At 48.5% G+C, this 15,835-nt stretch overlaps 1 protein-coding gene across 1 annotated transcript; it reads left to right on the forward strand.

The window, feature by feature from the left end:
• The first annotated feature begins 752 nt into the window (after positions 1-752).
• SERPINA9 (serpin family A member 9) lies at positions 753-13,931 on the forward strand. The gene is made up of 5 exons (XM_032837365.1): positions 753-865; positions 4,125-4,772; positions 9,986-10,259; positions 12,160-12,307; positions 13,666-13,931. Exons 2-5 carry the CDS (start codon positions 4,142-4,144, stop codon positions 13,867-13,869), a joined length of 1,257 nt encoding a protein of 418 aa, XP_032693256.1. The 5' UTR covers positions 753-865; positions 4,125-4,141; the 3' UTR covers positions 13,870-13,931.
• Positions 13,932-15,835: the final 1,904 nt, after the last annotated feature.

Below are 15,835 nucleotides of genomic sequence, written 5' to 3' on the forward strand. Positions count from 1 at the left end.
AGGGAGGGACTGGAGAAGCCCAGTGTGGTGTCCAGGGTCAGCTGCTTCTGGGGAGGCAGCTAAGATGAACCTGGCCACAGTCACAGGCTGGCCGCCTCTGTGGACCTGGAAGCCAGACTGGAGTGGGTCAGGGGTGAGCAGAAGTGAGACCGTGAGGACCGTGAATACAGAGCTGGTAAAGATGTGAGCCAGGAGGCAGAGGATGGAGACAGGTGGCCAAGGGGGCTTTCCATCGTGTTGTTGGGAGTGGTTTGTCCTAGTGGGCAAGCCTTGACCATGTTTAAAAACCAACGGCAAAGATGAAGCTGGTGGGGACCTGGGTGGGTCAGTGGGTTAAAGCCGCTGCCTTCGGCTCAGGTCATGATCTCAGGGTCCTGGGATCGAGCCCCGCATTGGGCTCTCTGCTCAGCAGGGAGCCTGCTTCTCTCTCTCTCTCTCTGCCTATTTGTGATCTCTGTCTGTCAAATAAATAAATAAAAATCTTTAAAAAAAACAAAAGATGAAGCTGGTAATACAGAAGAGACAGGCGTGAGAGTCCTGGGATGGGCATAAGAGATGCTCTCCAAAGTTCTGGGAGGAGTGCTGGGGAGAGGGGGATATGTTCCTTTTCTGACGGTCTTTCGTGGGAGGTGGGAGGCAAGGTGGTCTGATGTGTGTGTGCACACACAGATGACCTGGTAGCAGGCTGAGGAGTCCAACTTCGGGAAATAGAAGACTGAGCTACTCCCTGCAGTGAATAAGAGAGTGAGGTCATCGGTGCTCTGTTGCCGGGCACATCAAGACCGGTGACTGGGAAGTCACCGCGGACCAGACTGCCTTGCTGAGCCACCCTCCCTCCAGCACTTGGCAGAGAAGGAGCAGACAGGTGGGTTATAATAGGTTTGGGGCTTTGCCAGAAGTGTGCGTCACCAGGAGCGTAGGGTTTTTGAATGGAATGTGGCCCTTTGGCGCTCAAGCTAGACAAGGATGCAAATGAAGACAGGGCAGGGTGGGTGGGAGGAGGGCCATGCAACCTTTCCAGGAACCCGAAACAGCTGCGTGCCTAAGGATGAAGCCGGGGAGGTAAGTCAGAGCCCAGCCGGGAAGGACCTCGAATGACAGGTGCTTGGCCGTTCCTCCGGAGGTCAGTCAGGAGCCACTGAGGAAGCTGAGTAGGTGAGTGACAGTGAGCTTTGCATCTAGAAAGTTCCCCCTGTCTGTGGTACGGTTGAGTGTCCCAGCCAGGAGCCCAGTGTGGGACAGAGCAGGGGAGAGAGGATAAAAGGTGGGGGGAAGACAGTGACCCCCCCGGTCGAGAGGGGCCCAGACAGGGGCAGGTGCAGAGAGGATAGAGTGTCCCTCTTATCAAGAAGGGCAAAGCCCACTGGCAGGACTCACCCCCTTCCCCAGCGCAGTCTTGTCACAGCACAGAGGCAGTGGGGGGCCTCTGTGGGAGAGAGAAAGGGTGGCCATGAGAGGAAAGGAGCTGGGGGTGGGAAGAGGCCAAGTGCAGAAGGAGGTTGGATTTTAAGAGCCGAGCAAGTAAGCTTTCATCAGAGCTTTTCCTGAAGAGCATAAGGATCTGCCCCTTGAGGCCCATGGCCGTAGAGCCCTCCGAGGCCACGTCCCCAAGGCCCAGAGAGAAGCTGCAGCTCGCCTAAGGTCACATGAAGGCCACGGCCACGAGGGGCCAGGATACTCACTAACGTACTGAGTGGCTACTGGTCCAGGCTGGTCTCCCTTGCTCAGCCCAGGATGTGGCGCATGGAGTCAGATGTCCTCTGGCAAGGCCATGTCTGCGGATGGGGTGTGGCTCCTCTGGGAGGTACAGCTGGTGTTAGCAGGTGCCCTGACAGCCCCACTCCCACCCCCACCTGCCCCGAGAGGGATACAGGCCCCCGCCTCTCCATGGTATCTCATCGCGGGGCCCGGTGGTGACTCCCTTCCCCTCCAGAATGGCTGGTGTTCTCTTCCCCAACTCCATCCCTTCCCGCAGTCAGGAATACCATGGAACAAGCCTGTCCCTTCCCTCTGCTTCCAAGGGAGGAACGCGAAATCACAACAGCCATGAGGGAGAAGAAGCAGCTTTGACTTCATGCCATCTGCGGGCCTGGCACTGTGCTGGGTGTCACACAGACTGTGTCCCTTCTTCCTCAGGGCCACCCCCTTTCACAGATGGAGCGGGGTGTGGGGGCCTGGGAGGACACAACGCAGAGGTGGTCACACGAGGCTGCCATTCTTTACCTGGATCCCGGTTGTGTAGGAGAGCAGGGGTGTTGCTGAGAATCTGATTCCTAACTGCCTGTTGAGCTCAGGCCTCCTGCTAATGACAGTCCCACCGAGGAAAATTTAAAGGTCTGATTGGCTTTACTGAGCAATCCGTGACTTGGGCAGCAAACAGAGGGCACTCCAAGGAGGTGTACGTAGTGGCGAGTTTTCACAGAAGGAGGGTTGAGCAAGGCCATTATTGGCCAACTAAAGAGACTTTTCCAGGCCAGGGGTTTTGCCCTAGAGGGAAAGGCAAGGGGTCTTCCCACGAGGATGACCTCATCTCCCTTATGGGGACAGGCCCCATGTGGCTGACTCCCGGGCCTGATGGAAAGATTCCTGACTGACTGGTTAAGACCACATTTCTGGGGGAGGCAGAACCTGCGGTTGGATGAGGTTTTCAGCCTGGTTGGGAACTCGGCGTGAGTGGCAGCAGGGTGGGCCCGTGGTTTCCTCTTTCACAAGACCCACGCTAACACCAGAGCTGTCCTACGGACCCCGCATTCTCACACGGCGTCCCGAGCACCCGCAGCCTGTCACAGAATTCATCAAATAGGAGGAACTCGGGGTTTTCGTCTCAAGTGCCTCCTTCTTTCAGTCGCTTCCACCCTGCTTGAACACCCTTCCACACAGGCCAGGGCACAAAGCGTCTCCTGCCACCCCTACATGGGGCCTTGTGCCCGAGGCGGGTGGAGCAGGGAAGGACACATGTGGCTCCCAGAACAGTCCTTGGACATTCCTTTTGGACAGAAGCACTCCTCAGCATTCCCTCTGTGGGTCTTGTGGGCAGAGGTGGCCCCGTCTCTGCAGCCCGCCTCACGTGCCCCTGCCTATAAGACAAAAATCGCCCAATTAGATAAACGGCAATGGGGATGGTTTTGCAGTTTCGCCAAAGAATTACTCACTTGGCAAAAAGATTCTTTGTATAGTTCCTTCTGCTTTTCATCACATCTGGTGTGATCAAGTATTACTCGATTTACATAAATTGCGTTTCAACCAAAAGGTTGTTGCTAGGTCCTTAGGACTATCCCTGCAGGGACCAGTGACCTCATCACGCTCGATCCTCTGAATACCGAGATATGGTACAGACCATCCCCTCAGAGCCAAAAAAGAAAACCGAAGTCCAGAGAAGCTAAAACTTGCCCATTGTGAGCCTCAGAGTGAGATGTAGCCCAGCCCTGCCCCGCTCCAGAATGACCTGCATTTCCACCTGCCTCCAGCTCGCCTAGTTCAAAATGCTCCTGGTGCATCAGTCTAGCTGGACGGGGTGTGCAGGGGCCAGGCGCTCACGGCTAGAGCAATGAGACACCTGTCCTCAAGGCCCCTGAGGACTATGGTCCCAGGCCAGCCTGTTGAAGGACAGCGACACTGCCAGCAAATGCCTGTGGCTAGGAGTGGGCAGCCACGGCGAGGAAATGATCAGTTCAACACAAAAGGGACCAAGAATATCTCGAGGGATCTCTGAGGGATAAGAGGATGCCTTATGGTGGCTGCTAAGATTGGCACTTTGCAGCCTGGTTCCACTGTCTTCCTTTCTGAACAGGAAGCCTACCAAGCAAAAACAGCCAAGACCGTGGGAGCTGAGATTCGGGATTTAAGACCTGACTTTGAATCCCAGACAGAACACGAACTAGCTGGGTGGCCTGAGGTCAATGACACAACATCTCGGAGTCCTGTTTGCTTGTTTGTAAGCTAAAGACAACGATACTACCTGCCTCTCGTTCATGAGAGCCAAAGAGATTACAGAGTGAACTGCCCGGTTCACCGTCCCGCCTGTCCCCATTCTGTCTTGAATGGGGAGGGGTGTTGCAAGGTCTCGGATTCGGTGGCCATACGCTCCGCTCACCTTCCCTTGATGGTTCTTTCCTCTCTTGCAGACTTACCTCGTTCCAAAATGGCATCGACCTTTTATGGAGTTTTCCTCATTGTCAGCATCTGCGCTGTAATCCGCTGTGTGCCCCCACCCGGGAACTCCAGCAAGGGATCCCTCTGCCCGTCCTCCTCAAGGAGCACCGCCGCCTCCCGGCTGTCCTCCAGCAACACCAACTTTGCCTTCCGCCTGTACCGGAGGCTGGTTTTGAAGACTCCGGACCAGAACGTCTTCTTCTCCCCACTGAGTGTCTCCGCTTCCCTGGCCATGCTATCCCTTGGGGCCCGCTCAGCCACCAAGACCCAGATCCTCCAGAGCCTGGGGTTCAACCTCACGCACGTGCCAGAGCCTGCCATCCACCAGGCCTTCCAGCACCTGCTCCAGTCGCTCAGAGCCCCCAGTGAAGACCTGGACCTGAGGATAGGGAGTGTCGTCTTCCTCAAAAAGGAGCTGCAGCTGCAGGCAAATTTCTTGGACAACATCAGGAGGCTGTATGAGTCCAAAATCTTTTCTATAGATTTCTCAAGCACCTCCACTGCCCGGGAGAAGATCAACAGCTACGTGGAGAAGGAGACCAAAGGGAAGGTGGTAGACTTAATCCAAGGCCTTGAACCTCTAACAGTCATGGTCCTAGTGAACCACATTTTCTTTAAAGGTAAGGCTCTGAGGGCTTGATTTTTATTTTAATCTTGTTTCCCCTTCACTCTCCAGTTGAATAAGCAAGCTAAACAAACCCTAGACAGCACAGTCAGGGAGTGGGAAGTCTGGATTCGGACCAGCCTTGTAACAAGCTGGCTGCATGACTGTGGCCACATCCTAGTCCCTTTCTCAGCTTCAGTTGATCGATGACAGGGGCTCGTTCAGCTCTGACCTTGGATAGTCTAGTTATGTGTCATGAGGGGCTGACATTGGGCTCAGTGGGCAGCCCACGGGGAAAGTCTTCTGGAAATGAACTTGTAAGGACCTCATCTCTTGCTACCACCAGCATCCTTGGTGCCTCCAGAAGGTTTCGAGGAGGGGTGCAGAGTTCTCTGACAACCCCACCTCAGAGGGAAATCCACAGGCCAGAGCACTTTTATAGGTGTGCAAGTGCAGACAGGCCTGGATGATTGCCATTGACACCCCCCCTCAGCGCATCAGTCTAGAACTTTACAGTTTACAAACACACTGCTGCAGCAGAATGGACATGGGCTTTGAAGTCAGACAGCCCTGGGTCTGAATTCTCCATCTTCCCCTTACTTGCTTCATGATTCTGGCCACATTGCTTTAAAAGATCTCTCCTGTATTGACAGCCTGATGTGTGCGAGCCTCTGTGCTAACAGGATGGATGATGACAGAGCCAACTTTAGCAGAATTGTCATGGACACTACTGTATCATCCCTCCTTCCTCCCTTTCTCTCTCCTTCACTTCCTTTCTCCCTCCTGCCATTCATCCCTCCCCCACTTATCTTTCCCTCTATCTGCCTCTTCACCTTCCCACCCACGTATCCATCCATGGTGTAAGGAGGGAGGGGAAGGAAAAGGAATTAACATGCCGTGAGCCCCTTCTAATTTTCCTGTGCTTTATATATGCTATTCCATTTAATTTAATCGTATTTTTTTAATGAAATATAATTCATATACCACAAAATCTGCCAAGTTAAATTGCACAATTCAGTGGGTTTGGGTTTTGGTACATCCACAAGGTTGTACAAATACCTCCACTACATAATTCCAGAACATTCTCATCACCTCCAAAAGAGACTCTATCCATGAGACTCGCTCCATTTCTGCTCTTCCTTCACCAGAAACAAGCAATCTACTTTCTGTCTTCATAGATTTGCCTATTCTGGACATGTTCTATAAATAGAATCATATAATACATGGAGGGTTTTGTGTGGACGTAGTTTTCAATTCCTTCTACCAAGGAGCTTGCTTGCAGGATTGTACGGCAAGAGTGCTGGTTTGGAAAGAAACCACCAGACTGTCCTTCAAAGTGCCTCTACTATCTTGCATTCCCACCAGCAGTGGGGGAGTCCCCGTGGCTTCCCATCCTCTCCAGCATTTGGTGTTGTCAGTGTTCCAGACGCGGGCCGTGTGAACGGGTGCGTTGTGGTTGTTTCAATTTGCATTTCCCTGATGACATAGGATATGGAGCCTCTCTTCATGTTTATCTGCCACCTGCCCATCTTCTTTGGTGATCTATCTGTTCAGGGTTTTGGCCCACTTTTTAAAATCCTGTTACTTGTTTTCTTATCTAAGTTTTAGGAGTTCTTTGTACATTTTGGATAACAGTCTTATCAGGTGCATATTTTCTCCTAGTAGGTCACTTGGCTTTTCATTCTGTTGACATTGTCTTTCACGGAGCAGAAGTTTTAAATTTCAATGAAGTTCAGCTTATCACTGATTTCTCTCAGGGATCATGCCTTTGGTGTTCTAAAAATTATTGCCATACCCAAAGTCATCTAGTTTTGCTCCTATATTATCTTCTAGGTGTTTTACAATTCTGTGTTTTAACTTTAGGTCTGTGATCCATTTTGAGTTAGTTTTAGTGAAAGATAGAAAGTATATGTCTAGATTCTTTTTTTTTCCTTTGCATATGAATGCCGTTGTCTCAACACCATTTGTCAAAAAGACTATTTTCACTGCACTCCTTTGAGTCTTTACTCTTTTGTCAAAGATCAGTTGACTATATTTACATGGGCCTATTTGTAAGCTCTCTCTTTGTTCCATTGATCTGTCCATCTGTTCTTCACTAATACCAGACTGTCTCGAGCACCATAGCTTTAGAGTAAATCTTGAAGTTGGTTATTGTCAGTCCTCCAACTTTGTTCTTCTCCTTCAATACTGTGTTGCCTATTCTGGGTCTTTTGTTTTTTTATATAAACTTTAGTATTAGTTTGTTAATATCTATAATACAATCTGCTAAGGTTTTGATTGAGATTGCATTGAATCTATAGATCAAATTGGGAAGAACTGACATTATAACAATATTGAGTCTTGCTGTTCATGAACAAGGAATATCTTTCCATTCATTTAGTTCTTTGATTTCATTCATCAGAGTTTTATAATTTTCTTCAATAGATCTTATACATATTTTGCTAAATGTATAAGTTGTTTTTGGATGCAAATGTAAATGGTATTGTGTTTTTAATGTCAAATTCCATTCTTTCATTGATGATGTATGGAAAAGCATCAACTTTTGCATATTAACCTTGTATCTTGCAACCTTGCTTTAATCACTTACGAGTTCCAGGAGTTCTTTTGTTTGTCAGCTCTTGGATTTTCTACATAGACGATCATGTCATCTGTGAACAAAGACAGTTTTATGTCTGCCTTCCCAATCTGTATACTTTTTGTTTCTTTTTTTTTATCTTATTGCATTATCTAGAACTTCCAGTAAAATACCAAAAAGGAGTGGCAAGAGGGAACATCCTTGTATTATACCTGAACTTAGTGGAAAAGCTTTGCATTTCTCACCATTAAGTCTGGCGTTAGCTATAGGCTTTTTGTAGATATTTTAAAAACAAATTGAGGAGGTTCTCTTTTACTTCTAGTTTACTGAGAATTTTTACTATGAATGGGTGCTAGATTTTGTCAGATGCTTTTGCTTCATTTATCGAAATGATTACTTTTTCTTGCTTAGCTTCTTGATAATGGATTACATTAATTTATTTTCAAATGTCGAACCAGCCTTACAAACCTGGGATAAACCCCATTTGATTGTGGTGTATAATTATTTTTATACATTATCAAATTTGATGGCTAATATTTTTGTGGAGCATTTTTGCATCTATGTTCATGACAGATATTGGTCTGTAGTTTTCCTTTCTTGCTATGTCTTTGTCTGATTTGGGTATTAAAATAATGCTGGCTTCATAGAACAAGTTAGGAAGTATTTTCTCTGTTTCTATCCTCTGAAAGACATTGTAAGAATTGGTATAATTTCTTCCTTAAATGTTTGGTAGACTTCACCAGTGAATCTATCTGGACCTGGTATTTCCTGTTTTGGAAAGTTATTAATTATTGTCAATTTCTTTAATAGATATAGGCCTATTCATATTGTCTATTTCTTCTTATGTATCAACAAATTGGAATATCTCATCTAGGTTATCAAATTGGTGGACATAGAGTTGTTTGTAGTATTCCTTTCTTTTCCTTTTAATGTCCACAAGATCTATGGCATTGTTTCTTCTCTAATTTTTGATATTAGTGGATTGTTTGGTCTATACTTTCTTTTTATGTCTCACTTTTTTTTTTGTAAGAGCTAGATTTTTAAAATTATGTAGTGCAACAACTCTGAGAATCAGATTCTCTCCCTTTCAAGGGCTGATTGTTTTTTTCTTGTTGCAGTAGTTGTTGTTTGTTTAGTGATTTTTCTGAAATAATTAAAGTCTATACTTTGTGCTGTGTGACCACCAAAGGGTGTTCTTGTTTAGTTAAGTGGTTAGCTATGACTGGGTAGAGATTCCATATGTGTCCAAAACAAATAAATCTCTTAGTCTTTGCTGAGGGCTTTTGTGTACATAGCAGAGTGTGCCATCAACACTCACCCAGCCAGTTTATAAATCTGACTCAGTCTTCACTTTCTGTTTATGCAAATTCTCAAAGTCAGCCATAAGTAGGAACTTACAGCCTTCTCACATTTTTTCTCAAATATACATACAGCTATATACATGCATGCAGCCTCAAAATGCCCAGGATATAGTGGAACTATCTCAAATGTCCTAAGGACATCTTATTCTTCAGCTTCTCCTTTCAGAAATTTTGATCACTCTGTGGTTCGTCCCATCTGTTATCCTCACCCGGACAACAATGAAACTAAAACACTTGCCTGTAATTGTTTCTAACAAAAATTTCCAACCCCCTGGGAAGAAGGCTTTAGCACTGAGTGAGCACCAGTCAACCTTGGAAATGGGGGTCTTCCAGATAACTACAGAGGTCAAGCGATAAAAATGAGTCTTTGAAAGTTATTCTCTCAATGATTTTGGGAATATAGGCTGCTATTTTTCAAGGCTACTGCTAAGCTGGAGAGCAGAGGGTGGAACTGGCACAGGTTAAAATAACCATGAAGTTGACTGTTCTTGAGATTCAGCCATTTTTCTTGAATTAACTCTCCCCAGGTAGCTGTAAGCCTTTGGTTAATTTCCAGAGTTCCAAAAAAGTTGATTCTGAATATCTTTGCCAGTTTTTCTTATTGTCCTAATGGAAGGGGAAATATACAGATGTCCTTACTTTGTCATATTTGCAGATGCCACCCTTGATCCCAACCCATCCTGTTAACCTTTTTGATTAATCTGTTGTTTGTCCCAACTCTTACCTACTGCCTCCAGAAGCTGCAAAATTTATCATCACGTGTGACTGTTTTTGACTAATTTCCTCCAAGGAATAATCTTTTTTGCCTTGGTTGAACTCCAAATCAGATCAAACACAGGCAATTTTGCAAGTGATGCCTTCCAGGGAAGCACAAGATGGGTCAAATAACAGTTCTCTGGGAATGAGTCTTTGAATGGGTTCCAGCCCTATTTTTTCCCCTTCAGTGGCTGCCAGCCTGCTGGATTTCACTGCAAATACAGGCTATTATTTTTCAAGGCTATTATTGAAGAGTTAGTACAAAAGGAATGGAACTAGGGCAAGTTAAAACACCACAAAGCTCAATTTCTTACCAAGATTTAGCCGCTTCCATTTAATAAACTGTCCCATAATCTGCTTACAGAGTTTGTTTAATTTCCAGAATTCTAAAGAAGTTTATTCTGACCATTGTGGGCAGTTTTTTCATGGCTTTTATGGAGGAGAGAGTTTTCAGAGATCCTTACTTCATCATTTTCGTTGTCCTCCACTTACCATCTGTACTTAGACGTAAAGACCTCTCTTCTCTCTCCATGCTAGCCAAATGGGAAAAGCCCTTTAACCCTGGCTCTACGAGGAAGAACTCCCCATTCCTGGTGGGCAAGAAGACCACTGTGAAGGTCCCAATGATGCACCAGGTGGAAGAGTTTGTCTTTGGAGTGGATCCAAAACTGAACTGCTCAGTGCTGCGGATGGACTACGGCAGACATACCGCAGCCTTCTTTGTCCTCCCTGGCCAGGGCAAGATGAGGCAGCTGGAACAGACTTTGTCAGCCAAGACACTGAGGAATTGGAGCCACTTACTCCAGAAAAGGTGGGAATCTGTGTCAGTCTCCTGGGGCCTGAGGCCGCTGGTGGGGTACCTCCAAGGACAGGGGAAAGACCATGATAGCAGCTCTTGAATGCCAACTAAGCCCCAGCTGCCTGCTGGATAGGGAACTTGGGGCTGTGGTCTCACTTGAACTTCACAATCACCTGACAGATGAAGAGTGCTATCATCCCCACCCATAGATAAGGAACTAGAGTCTCCAGGAGGGGAGGTGAATTGCCCAAGGCCATGTAGCTAATATGTCCCCACAACACTATTATGTCCTTGTAGTGATTCCATCCCAGGAGAACTCACTCTACCAGCCAATCTGATATTAAATTCCATGGAATGATTCCATAAAAACAAACCAGCAAAAAAAAGCACCAACGTTCACCTAGAAAATGAGGGTAATACTGCTACTCAACCCAGAAGATGTTGAAAAGATAAAACAAGTTACTATTTATAAAGTGCTTAGAACAGTGCCAGAAAGATCATATGTGATCGATAATGTTAGCTAATAGTAAGATTATTATTAGTTCTGTATCTATTATGGAGACCATCAAAAGACGATTAACCATAAGATAAAAAGGAAAGTCAAAGTCTTATGTACAATCTCTGAGCAATATTTTCTTGGCCTCGTTGGCACCATTCCCGGGTGCCCAAGATCCAGGGGAGACAAGACAGGATCAGGGTTAACTAACTCAAGAAGACAAAGTTCAGTGCCCCAGAGGAAGCCCAGGCAGTGTGCTGAGGAGCTTCTGAGCAAAAAGAGATAGCTTTTAGCTGGGATCCATGGCGGGCTTCAAGGAGGTCGTGACGTGAGTCAGGAGCATAGGTAGGACGTGAAGGTATAGATAGGATTGAGAAGGGCACTCCCAGTAAAGGAAATAGTGCTGGCAAAGAGACATAGCTGGGAACCAAGGAACACTATAGGATGCTTCAGAGGTTTGTCCTCTGACTGTCACCACAGCTGGACAGAGGAGGCAGCATGGAGGCTGGGGCAGGGGGCAGTGTGTGAAGAGCAACAGATGGACCAGGGAGGAGATGGCCGGGCCAGCACAGGGGACCCTAACCAGGAAGAGAGAGCTGTCCATTGTGCTAGATGCCTATCGATGAGGATGTAAGTGTCCACCCAGCACTTCTGTGCTTTCATTTCTGTGACTTACCAAGTACATGACCTTGGGCAAAGCAATAAAACAATCTTAACGTCTTTAAAATGGAAATGAAGCTCATGAAAGTGCCTGGGACAGTGCCTGACACACAGTAAATGCTCAGAAAATGTGGGCTTTTCATTCTTGGTTCAGGGAAACCATTGCAGAGGAAGGAAAAAAATTATGCTGTCCAACTACTAGCCCCATGCAGTTATTTAAATTTAAATGGATAAAAATTGGTAAAACTACAGGTTTTTCCCCACCATTGGCACTAGCCATATTTAAAGGGCTCGATAACCCCGTGTGGCCAGTTGCCGACATCCTGGTCAGCACAGACAGAATCTTTCCAACCTTGCAGAAAGTTCTACTGGACTCTGCTGCTCTCAGTGTTTGGCAGGGTTTGTCTCAGGAAGGGCTAGGGGAGACGGTGGACACAATGTGCATCACTGACTGGTGTCCCCCACTGATCGTTGCCACAGGACCTCTTACTGGGCCCCTGTCTATGGTCTGTCCTTTACTTTATTACACAACCCCCCCCCCCGCACCCTTCTTACTTCTCTATGAAGCCAGACTTGCTCATCCAGGGGGCTTACCTCCAGAGCAACCTGGGTTGGATGTCTGGGATGCGTTGACTACTTTAACAGCAACCAGCAAAAGCTAGAAGAAGAACAAAGTCTCCCAAAATGCCTCCGAGAAGCAGAGCTAGAGACCAAAGGGCTTGTGACCTCACATTGTCCTTTTCCCCATCTCCACAGGTGGATAGAGGTGTTCATTCCAAAATTCTCCATTTCTGCCTCCTATGACCTAGAAACCATCCTCCCAAAGATGGGCATCTGGGATGCCTTTGATAAAAATGCTGATTTTTCCGGAATTACAAAGAGAGACTTCCTGCAGCTTTCCAAAGTGAGTTGATCCATGAGAACATTTGCCTGAGCTGGAAGGGACTATGGCGACTGGCTAATCGAGCCCTCACATCTCATTGATAAGGAAACATTGACCCTGAGAGGCAAAATGACCTCTCTATGGCAGAAGTAGGGCTGAATTTCAAGGTTTCCAGGCCTGTGGCTTTATGGCCATCATCCTTCTGATACACAGGCAACTTTTATCCTTCTTCCAATTCCAAGATCCAGCTACCGTTCCTTGAAAACTAGGCCTGTCCTAGGAAGACAACACTTCCACCTCGAGACCTGCTACAGATAAGTGAATGCCCACCTGGCATTCGGCCTCACCTCCCTGAATCCTGGGGCCTCACACTGAAGTCACATCGGCTGCCCAAGGGCCATTTGTACCCTGTAGAAGTGCTGTGTTTGGCTTGCAATGTTAAAAAGAAAAAGAGCCTATTTCTACCATGTAGGCTACTGTACCTCAAAGGAGAGATTTCTGATTGTCTTGAAAGAAATCACTGAGTCCGATTCCCACATGGCAACAGTGAACCCAAACCTCTATGTAGAATCCATCAGCCAGACCCGAGCCGTGAGCACCCCTCTTAGGGAGAGGGAACCCTCCAGGGGCCCTGTGTGCCTGCCCCCCTGCTCTTCCAAAAGGTCTGGTTCTTGTCTGCTTAGGAGTTTCTGATCCCTGACCGAAAAATGTATCTTGATGATAGACTAGAATGGTCAGAGGTGGTCCTGGGTCATTGAAGGGGGCTTTGTCATTGGTGTCCGGGGAAAGACTACAGAGGTCCCAATGGCGTATGCTGAGTGTAACGGTCATTTTCCCATCATGTACTTATGTGCACATACGAACAGAAGCAGCTGTAACTGCCTGGAGTTCTCAGGCCCCCTGAGGCTTGGGAGGGCATGAGCCCCTGGTGAAGTCTCTTCTCTAGAAGACCCAGAAGGGACCCACTATGTAATGACACCACCCTGCATCTCCTGGGCAACCTTTTAGCAATACAGTGGCACCCGTACTTTGCCTGATCTCCTTTAATTCACCCATGACCTTGTGGGAAATACACCAGGACGATGACCCTTTCAGAGATTTGGAAAGTGACATCAGCAGCCCCTAAGTAACTTCCAGGCCAATAAAGTGGCAGTACTGGGACACAACCCTAAGCTTTCTGGTGTGCATTTGCAACCACTGGGCTCGTAGAGATCCAGTTCACCATCTCAGCGGCAGGTGCACACCCCATGCCCGGCATCGGGAGCAGTGAGCTGAAGGTCCCTGGAGGGGGCATCACCGTCCCCGAGGCAGAACCCCGAGGCTCAGTGAAGTAGCGCTGCCTCCGTGGGGGCTGCTGACGTGTGTTTTTCCCTTGGCAGGCCGCCCACAAGGCTGTGCTGGATGTCAGCGAGGAGGGCACCGAAGCCGCAGCGGCCACGGCCACCAAGCTCATAGTCCGCTCGAAGGACGGCCCCTCTCACACCGTCGTCCGCTTCGATCGGCCCTTCCTGCTGCTGCTGATCAACAGAGCCACAGAGGCCATTCTCTTCCTTGGGAAAGTTGAAAATCCCACGAAATTCTAGGTGGAAACCTCCTGCTGACGGAGTCCACATTGAAAACTCCCAGGAAATAAATTGTGTTGTGATGATCTCAGTATGACTTGAAGATGTGTCTCCTTCTGCTCTGAGGGTCTGCCTGACCCCAGCAGAGCTGCATCTGCTCCTGGGACGCCCCTCTGAGGGCTCACTCAGTGAAAGTCAGCAGAGATATGGGTCACAACCCCCAGTCACAAAGCCCGTTCATCCCTCCGTCGCTTCTCTTCTCTACAAATCCTCCCAAGTAACTAGCCTCATGGACGTTTCTGGTGAGCATATTCCTGTTCCTCGAAGCCCCAGGAACAGTAATCTGCAGGGCAATCACAGTATGGCAGAGTTATAGGAAAGAAGTCAATAGACCTAAAATGAGGATTTGGCCAAGAACGATGTTTCCACTTGCCTTCAAGGCCCAAATCTGATTGTGGTTATGGGCTAACTCCCAGTGGCCAGGTTGTCATGATGTGACATCTTAGGAGCTGACTGAATTCATTCATCCATTCCTTTCCTTTTCTCTTCTGAAGATTTTATTCATTTATTTGACGAGAGAGAGAGATAACAGGGGGTCAGTAGAGGGAAAGGAAGAAGCACTGAGCAGGGAACCCAATGCTGGGTTCCATCCCAGGACCCTAGGATCATGACCTGAGCCGAAGGCAGGTGCTTAGCCGACTGAGCCACCCAGGCACTCCTCATTCATCCATTTCAACAAAAACTCACTGAGCACCTCCTTTGTGCCTAGTGTGAGTGAGTCAGACAGACAAGGTCCCTGCCCCACCTCGGGCCTAAACGGGGATGATGGACCCCCATGACAACCACACAAACTTATAAGTAAATCAATGACGAAAGCTGTGAAGATATAGAGGAGGGTGCTTGCGAGTAGGGCGTGAGACAGAAGAGGGGCCCTGAGAGCACAAAGCCTGAGTTAGCAACGAGCAGTCAGGCAGGGAAAGAAAGAGGTCCCTGGGGCTGGCATGGTATAACCAAGGCCAGAGAAGTCCAAGGAGGTTGGCATCGTTGGTGGGTTTGGTAGGGGCTCCACAAAACCGGGTGAGTGTCTCAGACTGGAAGACGGAAGGGCTAGCGTCTGGGTCGTGACGACCTCTCTGGAGCAGGGGGTGCCATAGCTCTCCCGCCAAGCTTCATCAGAGCTGGCTGCCTTCCTGGCTCTGATGCTGTCACGCACACACACACAGCCCTCTGGGTGCCCAGCTTCCTTCCTGCTGACTCCTGGGGACCACAGCCCGGCTCCCTGACTCTGAATCCCAAAAGACCCCATGTGGTGCAGCAGAAAACAGTGCGACCGGGCAAAGACAACCCCACGATCCCTCCCTGCTCTCTGCCACACAAGCTGTCCTGGCTCTTTCTGCTTCCCCTTTCATTACCAAAGGCCTCTCCTGCAGCCTCTGCTGGAGGCCCCCAGGCCATCAGATCCAAGATTCTTTTGGCGGGGGAGGGCACTGGTGCCCTACATCACCTTATCATGCCAGGGCCCTTGTGTTGGCTTTCCTGAGCCCTTCTACCCAGGAATAAAGTAAATAGAAGGGGGTTACACTGGATAGCTGGAGAGGAGCTTCATGGGACCCCCGATCCTCCCCACCCATGCTCCCAGGAGAACAGAGAGCAGAAGCAACTAGCCCAGGCCACAGGGGCTCCCTGGGCAGAATCAGAACCAGGACTGGAGCCCAGGTACTGGGGTCGCCAATGCTGACTTTCACCATGCTTGCCATATGCACCATGCTCTGCCCAGTGGGCATGCCAGGAAAGCACTGTGCAGAGCCAGCCCTGGGTAGGGCTTGGCTCCAGGCATGCACAGCATGGGTGCCCTACCAGGGCACAGGTGTGAGGGACTGGGAAGAGACACTTCTGCTGGGCAGGACTACTAGCTCTGTGGCCATCGGGACCCTCCACCAGTCAGGGGTGGCTGAAGGCCACCAGCTCCTCCCCCCTCCCCAGCCTT

This window comes from Lontra canadensis, unplaced genomic scaffold (genome assembly GCF_010015895.1).
Source record: "Lontra canadensis isolate GAN:19392208 unplaced genomic scaffold, GSC_riverotter_1.0 scaffold98, whole genome shotgun sequence".
Taxonomy (NCBI): domain Eukaryota; kingdom Metazoa; phylum Chordata; class Mammalia; order Carnivora; family Mustelidae; genus Lontra; species Lontra canadensis.

What these genes read in the sequence shown, in the direction of transcription:
- SERPINA9 (XM_032837365.1), top strand. Translation starts at nt 4,142, where the DNA reads ATGGCATCGACCTTTTATGGAGTTTTCCTCATTGTCAGCATCTGCGCT. An exon ending in GAACCACATTTTCTTTAAAG is followed by an intron (nt 4,773 to 9,985) that starts GTAAGGCTCTGA and finishes TCTCCATGCTAG; the next exon opens with CCAAATGGGAAAAGCCCTTT. An exon ending in AGCCACTTACTCCAGAAAAG is followed by an intron (nt 10,260 to 12,159) that starts GTGGGAATCTGT and finishes CCATCTCCACAG; the next exon opens with GTGGATAGAGGTGTTCATTC.